Source organism: Fukomys damarensis, unplaced genomic scaffold, assembly GCF_012274545.1.
Source record: "Fukomys damarensis isolate Sample0158 unplaced genomic scaffold, DMR_v1.0_HiC HiC_scaffold_30, whole genome shotgun sequence".
NCBI lineage: Eukaryota > Metazoa > Chordata > Mammalia > Rodentia > Bathyergidae > Fukomys > Fukomys damarensis.
The window spans coordinates 62,063,349-62,075,456 of record NW_022900942.1 but is presented as its reverse complement, the minus strand read 5'-3'; the positions used below and the strand labels follow the sequence as shown (position 1 = coordinate 62,075,456).

Here is a 12,108-nt window from a genome sequence, read left to right as displayed (position 1 = left end):
CCAGCATGCGCCATCACACCCGGCTTTACCAGACTCTTCTGAAAGCCATGTGCGTTGTTTATTTATACTTATTTTATAGGACTTGGCAAACAGATACTTATAGTTGTGTCTTTGCTTTTGTGGCATCCTTTGGTGTTGAGCTTGGTTGCTTCGGTGTAGGATTAATGACAGGAACGTGGTACCTCGGTCCACCTGCCCGCTGGGGGCCAAAGCCGGGAAGAGATCCCCTTCCTAAGTCCCATGCAGTAAAATGCTAACGTAGGAAAACCTAGACCATTCATCTGTGGAAGCGATCAGTTCCAAGAGAAGGTGTAGTAAGCCTAGAATGCTGTAGGATTCTAAAAAATGTACTGTACCATCTGCAACATTTGTAATTACACATTATAATAAAGGGAATAATTATTGAATATAAAGGCTCCCCAAAGAATAAGAATTTGCTAGTATTTATACAGTACTTTGGATAAGTAGTGCTGCCCGATTGGCCTTTGCAGAGATAGAAGGACTTTCTGTTACTGACTTGGTTGTTTAGTTACTTCAAATAGGGTGAAGACTTAGCAGGTAAAAGAATGTAACATAGCTCGGTAGCTTCTTGGAATCGATTGCACATTGAAGTAATATTTTAGATTTATTAAAGTTAAGTATTTACAGTTAACCTCATTGTATTCTTTTCACATTTTATTTGTTTTACATTTATTGATTTACTTATTTATGAAACAGGATCTGGCTCTCTTCTTTGAAGTCCATGTTGGCCTTGAAATTGTGATCCTCTTGCCTGCTGTGTGTTGGGATCATAGTAACGTGCTACCACACCTGGCATTTTTAGTTTTTTAAAAAATGTTAATAGTAGAGCCAGGTGTGGTCGCGCACGCCTGTAATCCCAGCACTCGGGAGGCCGAGGCAGGAGGATCGCTGTGAGTTGGAGACCAGCCTGGGCTACATAGTGAGTTTCAGGTCAGTCTCAACTATACAGTGAGACCCTGTCTCAAAGCAAACAAACAAACAAACAAAATGTTACTAGTAGAAAATTTAAAAATAGACCTGTAGCTCCCGTTTCTGGTGTATATACTGTTTTATTGGACAGTGGTAGCCTGGAGATTTAATAACTTCTTCTTGTGGGAGGGGAATGGAGGCGATGGAGTGACCTTCGACTTCTTTCTACCAGATTACCAAGACGGGAGAGTTTGTGTTCCCTTTAGATTCTCCACACAAAAAGCCCTATGAAGGTCTTATACTGGGAAGAGTTCAAGAGAAAAACACTCTGCCATTAAGGTGAGAAGGGTGATTTTTCCAAAATTATCTAAATGCATTAATTTTTAGGTTTTTAAAATTATTAACAACAGTCTTTGATTTTTCTTAATTTTCAGTTTTGAAAATCTAAAAGAGCAGAAAGTGTGAATTGCATCACACCTGCAGTTTTATCCTTGTTTTCTCCAGTGTGTAATTGTCATTACTGTGTGAAGTGATGGCGAACGTCTTCGCAGGTCCACAGTGGACGTTTGCATCGTGGAAAGTTCCAGAACGTTCGCCATCACCGACATAGGAGATGTCTTAGTTGTTAAATTATTGATTTCCTTCATCGAGTCAGTCTTTAAATTTGTTTAGAAAAATTAGATACTATTTGAAAGTGAGGGCCGGGGATTTAGCTCAGTGTTTCTGCCGCCTGTCTTGCAAGCGCAAGGTCCTGAGTTTGATCCACCGTACCAAAAAAAGAAAAATATCATTGTGGCTCATAATTCAAAATCATTCTTTCAAATATGACTTACTGTCTTGTTCTGTCTTGCTTAGGAGCACAGATGCAGAAGTGCCCCCGATTCCAGACCATAAATTAATTGTCAGCGTGCCCTGTGCTGTTCACTCGCATAAGCCGCCTCTTGCTGGTAAGTCCTGAAAGCGCCCTTTACAAAGGATGGATGTTAGTGCTTGAATGGTTGGTACTCTGGGGAGTTACGTCAGACAGGCGCGTTTTAATACTGTGGAGTGTGATAGCGGGACGGGGCAGTGGGGAGTCGGTGAGCGGCTCATTCCTTGCTTGTTCCAAGGCCAGAGCTCGCGGTGGTCCTACGAGCGACGGTTAGCGCTCCCCGGATATTGGGTGGAGACCCTCAGTTTGGGGTTCTCTGAGAGGAGGTGCTGGTGCTCATCTCGAGGGAGACTAAGCTAGGACGGGCGGGGAGTTTGGCTCTGGAGCGTGGCTGTCACGAGTGTGAATCCTGGCTCTGCCCCTTGGGCGAGGTGCGCCAGTGTGGTCCTACCCCGTGGTCCTCGTTCAGAGAGGGAGTGGTGATGCTTAGTGTCTCAGGGTGAAAATAATTTAGACTTCAGTAGCACCTATTTGATGTTCAGTAAATGCTGACTTTGCCAAGTGACGATTTATTTTTTAAATTCTTTTGTTTTAAATTAACTTTATTGGTACATTTTGGATCCAGTGTCCACAGTCATCGTAGGAAATTTGCACCTGTATGTGATCCGTCTTGATTCTTCTGTTTTGCTCCACCCTCCCCTCCCCTTCAACCTCTTCTTCCCTCCCTTATTTACAAAAGCTTTCTTTCCCTTTTTCCTTTCTAGTCTCTCCTCCTCTTGTTCACCATTTGAACCTTTTCTTCCTATTTCCCAGTATCTGTTATACATCTTGGTCCTTATTTTCCCTTTCCGCTTCTCACATCAGAGAAAGTCTGTTTTTTTTGCCAGTGCTACGCTGTTTTTATCACGGTCGCTTTTTTGTATAATTTCAAGTCGCAGATTGTGATGCCTCCTGCCTTGCCTTTGTTGCCCAGAGTTGCTTTTGCCATTCTAGGTCTCTTCTGGTTCCAAATGAATTTTAGGGTTGTGTTCTCTTAGTCTGTGAGGTATGCTATTGGTATTTCGATCAGGATTGCATTAAATCTGTATAACAATTTTGGAAGTATGGCCATTTTTACTGTATTGGTTCTTCCTACCCAAGAACAAAGAATATCTTTCCATTTTCTGGTATCCTCTTCAGTCTCCTTTCTCCGAGTACTGTAGTTTTCAATGTAAAGTACTTTTACTACCTTTGTTAATTGTTTCCTACGTATTTCATTTTTTTAATGCTATTGTGAAATATTCCCTAATTTCTCTCTCAGTGATTTTGTTATTTGTGTGCAGGAATGCTATTGATTTTTAAGTGTTGACTTTGTAACGAGCTGTGCTACTGAATTTGGTTATCAAATCTAGAAGTCTTTTGGTAGAGGTTCCCATGCACAGTATCACATCATCTGCACAAATGATACTTTGACTTCTTCCTTTCCTATCCTTATTCCTTTTATTTCTTTCTCTTGTCTAATTGTTCTGGCTAATGTTTCCAGAGCTATATAGAATAGGAGTGGTGACAGTGGACATCCTTGTCTTGTTCCTGATTTTAGAGTGAAAGCTTTCAGTTTTTGTCTATTAGTATGATATTGGCTGTTGGTTTGTCATGGATAGTTTTTATTAGACTGAGTTAAAGGCCATCCATTCCAATTTTCCCTTGGTTTTTAAAATCATGAACAGGTATTGGACTTTGTCACACACTTTTTCTGCATCTGTTGAGATGATCATATGATTTTTGTTCTTGACTCTGTTAATATAATATTTATGGATTCATTGATTTGCATATGTTGAATCATCCCTGCATCCTTGGGATGAATCCTACTTGGTCACAGTGTACAATCTTCTTGGGATGAATCCTACTTGGTCTTGGTGTATAATCTTCTCGATGATTTTATTGTTTGCCAGTATCTTGTTCAGGATTTTTGCATCTATATTCATTAGGGAGATTGGGCTGCAGTTCTCTGTTTTGGTTGGCTTTCTGTGGTTTTGAGATTTGGGTAATACTTGCTTCCAGGAATGAGTTTGGGAGTATTGCTTCTCTCACTTGCATTAAAGTGTTTGAGGAGTAGTGGCCTTAGATCTTCTCTAACTTTCTTCTAGAATTCAGCAGTGAATTCATCAGGACCTGGGATTTTCTTTGTTGATAGGTTTTTAATTACATCTTCAGTTTCATTGACGAACACTGGATTATTTAGAATTTTTATATCTTCTTGAAACAGCTTTAGAATACATATGTATCTGGGAATCTGTCCATTTCTTCTGTGTTTTCCATCTTATTAGAGTACAAGTTCTAAAATTAGGTATTGATGATCCTCTGGATTTCTGCAGGATCTGTTGTGATTTCAACCTTTTCATTCCTAATTGCATGGATTTGAGTCTTTACTTTTTTGATAAGGTTGGCTAAAGGTTTGTCTGTTTTATTTAATCTTTCAAGGAACCAATTCTTTGATTCAATGATTCTTTGTTTTGTTGTCTTAGTCTCAATTACATTAATTTCTGCTCTGATTTTTATAATTTCCTCCCTTGTATGAGCTTTGGGTTTAACTTGCTCTTTTTCTAGTAGCTTCATGCTTAACATTATGTTGTTTATTTGAGCTCACTGTGGGGCAGAACACTGTAGATATCTACTAAGTCCATTTGTTTTAAGGTTTGGTTCAATTCTGATTTTTCTTTGTTTTTTTGTAGAGTGCATTTATTTGTGACAGTGTAGTACTGAGGTCCTCTATTACAGTTGTATTGATGCTTATCTGATTTTTTTCATGCCTGTTAGTATTTATTTTATGTAGTTGGGTATGCTGGTATTTGGTGCATATATATTTGAGACTTGTTACCTCTTGCTCTTGGATTGTTACCTTAGCAAGTATGTAGTGACTTTCTTTGTATCTCTTGATCAATCTTGGCTTGAAATCCACTTTGTCCTCAAACAGAATAGCTACCCCTGCTTTTTCCAGGTTCCTATCCCATGGAGGAGTATTTTCTATCCTTTGACTTTCAGTCTGTGAATTTCTTTTTATTGAAATATGTTTCTTGTATGCAGCATATTGTTGAATCTTGTTTTTGATCCATTTGACTGTTTCTTTTGATTGGTGAATTGAGACCGTTTACATTGATGATTCTAATGATATGTATTGACTTTGTCATATTATTTTCCCATTGTTGGTCCCTTTCTATTTTGTTTAATTATTTGCTTTGCCTGGTAGATTCATTCTATTGGGGTTCACGGAGTTAAAATCTTTGCTGTCTCTAAAATATTCTACAGAACATTTTGGAATGCTGGTTTGGTAGTCATGAATTTCTTCACATGTTCTTTATCATGAAAGTATCATTTCTCCGTCAATTTTAAAGATAGTTTTGCAGGGTACATCAATCTGGGTTAGAGTTTTGAGCGGGGGGGCTTGAAATAGTTCACGCCGAGCTTTCCTTGACTTGAGGGTTTGTGTTGAGAAGTCTGCTGTGACCCTGATGGGCTTTCCTTATAAAGGAAATGATTTGTTTCTTTTCACTAACAGCTTTTAATATTCTGTTCTTGTGTTGAATTTCTGGAATCTTGACTATTGTATGCCTTGGTATAGATTTTTTTTTTTTTTTTTTTTTCATTGGTTTATTTTTTTTTTTTTTTTTTGATCATGGCTAGTTGGAACTTTATATGCCTCATTTATCTGCATGACTTTTTCCATGCTTGGGAAGTTTTTCGCCATTACTTCTGTAAATATATTTTTGATATCCTTCGTGGTATCTCCCGATTTTTTCATTGATTCTAATCAGTCTTATGTTATTCTTCTTTGCATCATCTAGCGGCTGTAGATTGATTTTTCATGGCCCCTTGCTATTTTTGAGAAGTCTTTCTTTTCATGATCACTAACTGCAAACTCGTCTTCCATATCTGATTCTGCCCTCATATTGGTTGATTCTGCTGCACATCCTTTCAGTGGGATTTTTAATCTCCTGGATATCTCTTTGAATCTTTTCCATGAATCCCATCTCTTTCCTGTGTTAGGCATTTGTGGTTTCCATCATTTGCCTAAGCTCCTCTATTTTTCAAAAGCTGCATCTGCTCTAGATTCACTAACCACATTCTTCATCATGGTCATCAGCTCTTTAGTTATCTGGGAAATTACTTCTGATTTGTTTTTTCTAGAATGTTAGGGCTGTGTCTAGATGTCCCCCAAAGCCTCATGCAGTCATAGGTGGGCCTTTTTCTGGAGTTGACTCATGGTGCAGTGTTAGGTCCGAGGGCACTAGGGTTGAGGATGTGAGTGTCGCCCTAAGTAGTCTGCATGAGACAAAAGGGGCAGGGCAGTGCTGTTGAGGGCCCTACCCTTCCCTTGTTGCTTTTGCTGTCTCACATTGCCATGAACTGTGGCCCCTCTGCCACCCCACCTTGGAGCCAGCTGATTATGGACAGAAACCTCTATGAACTGTGAGCTTAATAAATCCTTTCTCCTTTAACTTTGGCTGTCAGGTATTTTAGTCTCTGCAATAAGAAAAGTATAGGAAAACATAGTTTTCAGAAGAAGTGTTTTGGTAGCACTCAGGATTTCTATTATCTTAAATTACTTATGCAAAGATATCTTTTTTAGAATCCCTTGAATAGGGAGATCTTCAGATGTCTACGGGATTGTACAGTCTTTACTTAAAGGGATTCTCAGTGAATAATCTCCTTCAGATGTTCACTGCATGAACTCTTTAATGCGTTCAGTTTGTGATTGTGAAGAGTGACACTGCACTGTTCTTTTACGAACAAATGGATATGACATTGGTTGTGCTCAATGGGGAAATCGAATCTGTTGTTTGAATTTTCTTTCTCAATTGGTGAGTGCCAAAGCTTAAGTTAGTGTTTGTTTTAGGGTTTATATTTTAGTTAAAAAGAATCCCCAAACAGCTGGGTTTGGTGGCACATGTCTGTAATCCCAGTGTGCCAGATCGTGAGGCAGAAGGATTGTTGTGAGTTGGAGGCCAGCCTGAACTACCCAGCAAGACCCTATCTTAAAAACAAGAGAAAACAAAAACACCTAAGCACCCAAATATTTTATTTTTAAATGATAATCAAGCTGTTTCCCAGTTTCTTTAAAATAGAGTGAAATTATATTAAGACAGAAAGATTTAAAAATAGTGAGCAAAAATTTGTCTTCCGCTGCAGTAGTATATAGCCTAGTGAGTATGAAACACGGTTTTCCCATCCTCCCAGAAGAGAGCAGCACAGACACATTTTTAGAATTAGGCACATTTAAAAACAAAAGTTGCACTTTAGGGGAAAAAAATCTTAATACCTCACTATATATGTTGGTTAAAAAATGACAAGAAACATTTGTAATCCTTTTTTGTTTTAGTTCATATTCTTTTATGTATTTTGGGCATACATACAAGTTAAAGCCATCAGACAGCTTTCAAATTTCTATGCATATTTTATCCTGAAATTATAATTAGGGATTTGCACAATACGTGTTCTAGATATAGTGCTTAGAACTTTTACCTGTAAACGTTCTTAAACTGTTTATGTTGTATTCATAAAATGAAATGTTCTTTGTCTTGTTTGAAACACAGGATTTTTAAAAAATTTAATTTGTTATTTCTGTTGCAAAATGTAAGAAAAAATAGCACAACCTAACACACTGGCAGCAAATTCCATTTCAAAGTGATGTGTTTATAAAATTTCCTCCTATAGAATGAAAGATAAATCATCGATAGCTATAGCTTACAGTCTAACATTTTAAATGAATATTCTTAAATTTTAAGTTTTAGACTGTTCTACATGCTAAACAGTGGTAGGAAAATTATGAAATAAAAGTATTTAAGTAAAAAAATGATTTCCTTATTTTATAGTAGAGGGTTTTCAACTCCTTTTTCTACTTTACTTACTAACGGTTTCTATCTGAAGAGTGAAATGTAGCTGATGAGATTTTATGCATTGATGTTTGGGCTGTTTCTCCCCTTTTTCTAACCCATGTTTCCAGAGCAAAAGTAATGCTTGGCACCGTGCTGATTGCTGCCTTTCTGTGGTTGGATGGTTTACTACTGCCAGGTGTTATGTAAGCGTCCAGGTGTACATGTATCATATTTGTGATTAAATGTATGTATTTGTATTTAATTTTAGGTTATTTTACTTACTTGTTTTTTAGGTTGTTATTTTAAATGGATAAGAATGATTTTATTAATTCTTTCCTTTTTCCTTTCTTTGCTCTTACTTGGGATTGAATCCAGGGCCTTTGCACCAAGTTGCATCCTCAGGCCTGTTTTATTTTGAGACAGAGTCTCACTAAATTGCCCAGGCTGGGCTTTGACTTGTGATCTCCTGCCTCAGCCTCCCGGAGTGCTAATTTTACAGTTGGGCACCATCATGCCTAGTTTCATTGTCCTTCAATTCTTTCCCCTTGTTCTGACATAAAACAGATGTAGTTAATGTTATAAAATTAGTATCTGATTTTTTTCAACTAGAAAAAAAACATGTGAAAATACATTACATTGAGGAAGGACAGTAATAAATGGTTTTAAGTTGTATGTGTTTTTCCACTAGGAGTATCTGGCTATGTTTATTAGATTGTAAACTCATAGAGAACATGTAATTCTGCTTTCTTTGTTAAGTCCATTAGCACTGATTGTAATGGGTGCTTAGAATAATAAACATTTTTGGCTGGCTGACTCCCATGTAAAACTCCTCTCACATATTTGTACCCAAAATCTGAACAACATAAAAAGAAAATCTTGTTTCTATACCTTAGACCACACTAAAAGTAAATGGAAGCTGGTAAGGCTTTGCATTTATGGGAAGAAAATGGAAAAGGAGTTTAGAATTATTCTTTAAGATTTGGGAAACCTTTCTGTTCCAAATGCAGTAGCATTTAATTATATACTTAGGAAAGGACTAGAGTTCTTTCATGCCATTGACTTCTAGAACCTACCAGAGCTCACATTGGAGTTCAGTTGAATTATAGCAATACAAACTTTTAATTCCTCCTTGAACTTTGGTGTACAAAACCACTACTTTTAGATCAGTTTGCAAGTATTGTGCTGTGAGGGCAGCTGAAGAACCTTATGAAACCTAAAGAATGGGATGTGTGGACTTGTAAGCCTTACCTGGCAATAATTCCCAAGGAAGCCTTATTCGTCCTTCAGGGAATTTGACAGGTTTCTGCTAAACTCAACTTTGTGTAGCAATTATGGGCCATCTTTGCTTATTCTAGTACTTTGCTTTTCTGAATTATTATTTTTATATTCAGTTCCTGATATGTGGTTAAAATCAGTAACCAGAGACACGATCAAAGTGAGGCTGTCTTAATATTTGTCATCCATCTCAACTATGCTTTAAAAAATCCTCCTAGGATATTCTCTCATTTAGTGTAGGTAACAGGTGCTTACCCAACATGTATGTATAGCACCTTTCCCAACAACGTGTAATTTTCCAGGTAGTCGTTGTTAATATGTAAATATAGACTACTATTTTTCTTTTTTTGAGACAGAGCCTCACTATGTAGTTGAGACTGACCTGGAACTCACTATGTATCTCAGGCTGGTCTCGAACTCACAGCGATCCTCCTGCCTCAGCCTTTGGAGTGCTGGGATTACAGGTGTGTGCCACCGCGCCCAGCTTTAGACTACTTAACTGTGGGAATATGGTACAATTTTAGGTAAAGAAAGATCTAGAAATTAAATGTGAGGGCATGTTTTTAGTACTACCCAGTTAAAGCTGAAGAGGTGCTAGTTATTTGTTAATTATTTCTCCGCATATTTCTATATTTTTTTCACCAGAGTATTATGTTATAAAGAGACATACATTTTATCTCTTTTTTTTTTTTTTTTTTTTTTGGTACCAGGGATTGAACTCGGGTCCTTGCGCTTGCAAGGCAGGCCACCAAACCGCTGAGCTAAATCTCCGGCCCTTATCTCTATTTTAAAAGCGGATTATCTTTGTATTGTTTCTATAGAGTTCTTTTGTGGTGCATGAATTACATTTATTAAGTTTTCAGGAGATGTGTTAGTAGTATTGGAAAACTGGAGAGTCGCCTACGTGGGTATTAAAAACTTCACTTCCCATTTATAAATGAAGGCCAGTAAGTCAGGACTACTGAAAGTTCGGAACTTATTGTTCCTGATCTCAAGGATACTTATACTATCTGCCTATAAATAGTAAATAAAGGCTGTGAGAAAATCCTTGGCATTAATTTGCTCTTTAAAAGTAAAATCTCCTCCTCCTCCTCCTTCTCTTACATGCTAAACAGAAAAGGATTTCTTTCTTGATCATATATTTTTTTCTCTTTTTTCAACAGAGGTTCTAAAAGACTACATCAAGCCAGGTGGGGAATGTTTGGAATTGTTTGCTCGAAATTTACAGCCAGGCTGGACCAGTTGGGGCAATGAAGTTCTGAAATTTCAGCACATGGACTATTTTGTTGCTCTGGAGTCTGGATGCTGACTGTGAACTGAAAGTCGTCCCTCTGCAGTGTTTCCTCGGCCCTTCTCTCTTCATCCTTGCACGTCTTTACTTTTCTTACCAATAGGATCTGGGTTCCCCGTAGGGGTCAAAAACACCCACCCTTTGTGTAATTTGGAGATGGACTTTACTTCCGTGGCCCTGATACCCATGTTATTCTGGACCACAGGCAAAGAGGTAAGCAGTTGGAGCACAAGTCCAGTTGTGCTGTTGATAGGGTTCTGAATCATAGACTGAACCACAGGTCATAATCCTGCCCAGGCCCGTGTTTTGTTTAGTCCAAACAAACAAAAACTTGGAAGATTTCATGTCAGAGGCCAGATTTGTGCTTCTCTTTGGACATCAGAAGCTGTCAGTATAGTAAGGCCAAGCTTTTTCCTGCCATCAGATACCCGTGCAGCCAGGTGGCAGTGGCTGACTCCTGCCAGTCTCTGGTTACCACAGGGCCACATCCTCCATTCCATCTGTAAAGTTCTGGTGGATTAGATACTTTTTTTTTTCGGTACTGGGGATCAAACTCGGGACCTTGCGCTTGCAAGGCAGGCACTGAAACCACTGAGCTAAATCCCCAGCCCCGTCCTATAAAGCTCTGGAGAAGGTATCCAGTGGCTCCAGGTACCACCTCCCTGTGGGGAGGCTATGCACCTGCTTTGGAGAATTTTAAATTGCACTCAAAATTACTTTTCAAGTACTTCTTGGTTTTGCTGGTTTTTCTAGAGGACAATTAAGCTATTTCTTAGAAACACTGCTTAGAAAAAGTATTTTATGTTATCTGTAGATTTTCTACAAATAAGTATTTTTCTACTGAGTTAAATTTTTTTTTTTTGTGATACTGGGGATGGAACCCAGACCTTGCTCTGAATAAACTATTTTGACTGAAATGATATTTAGAAAAGCATGCTGATTTATTACATTCGATCTTTTTAAAATGTTGATGTAGAGTTTTACATAATGCCATTTTCCAGTTTGCAGTATAGCGTTTAGGAGTTTTGACAACATGCACAGTTGTCTGCCTACCGCCAGAATCGTGACAGAAAACACCCTGTCTCCTCCTAACCTCTCGTGTGGCCCTGTGTAGTCAGCCTCTGCTCTCATCCCAGGCCTGACAGATGGTGATTCACTTTCTATCACGAATTTTGCTTTATTTAGAATTTCATATAAATTGAATCACACTATGTTTTGTCTATCTTTTTTTACTTAGTAACTTTACAAAAATGTATTGTTAACAAATTGCCCACCTGATTTGTCTGCTAAATAAAATGTTAGATTGAAATGATTCTTTGATAAGCTTGCTGGTTTATTTACTGATTTCATGAAAGAAAGTAGGTTATTTTTGATGTTCTTTCTGTGAGTGGAAGAATAGTATTAGGCTTCCTTTTATGTGTATAAAGGTATATTAAGTTGTTATTGGATGCAAGTTTTTATCTTACATCAGAAAGAATAGTTATTATCAAGAAATCAAATAAATGCGGGTGAGGCTGTGGGGAAAAAGGAATTGCTTCTGCATTGTTGGTGGGAATGCCAACTACTGCGACTACTATGGAAATAAGTATGGAGGTTCCTTGAAAAACTCAAAGTAGAAATTCCATTCGACCCAGGAGAGCTAAAGACATCATATCACAGTGATCCATGCACGCATGTGTTTATAGCTGCACCGTTCATAACATCTAAGACTTGGCAGCAGCCTATCTGTTCATTAACAGATGAATGGATAAAGAAAATATGGTGGTTTTACACAATGGAGTACATTTTTTCCTATATTTATGGGCCATTTGTGCTTCTTCTGAGATGTGTCTGCTCATTTCAATGGCACATATTTTGATTACATTTTTAATTTGGGGTTTTTTTTTTTT

General features: G+C 37.9%; 1 protein-coding gene across 2 annotated transcripts in view; it reads left to right on the top strand.

Annotated features, from left to right (window-relative positions):
• Mettl4 (methyltransferase like 4) overlaps positions 1-12,108 on the top strand; it is a 37,663-nt gene that overhangs the window by 21,510 nt on the left and 4,045 nt on the right. The window contains exons 8-10 of one of the 2 annotated variants that reach the window (XR_783174.3): positions 1,163-1,269; positions 1,786-1,877; positions 10,092-10,432. Coding sequence is in view for 1 of the 2 variants with exons in the window: in XM_010638686.2 (XP_010636988.1) it covers positions 1,163-1,269; positions 1,786-1,877; positions 10,092-10,237 (345 nt within the window). In the remaining variant the exon portion in view is untranslated. Of the gene's footprint in view, positions 1-1,162; positions 1,270-1,785; positions 1,878-10,091; positions 11,492-12,108 lie in introns of those variants that run through there. The other variant, XM_010638686.2, reaches the window with a different exon arrangement.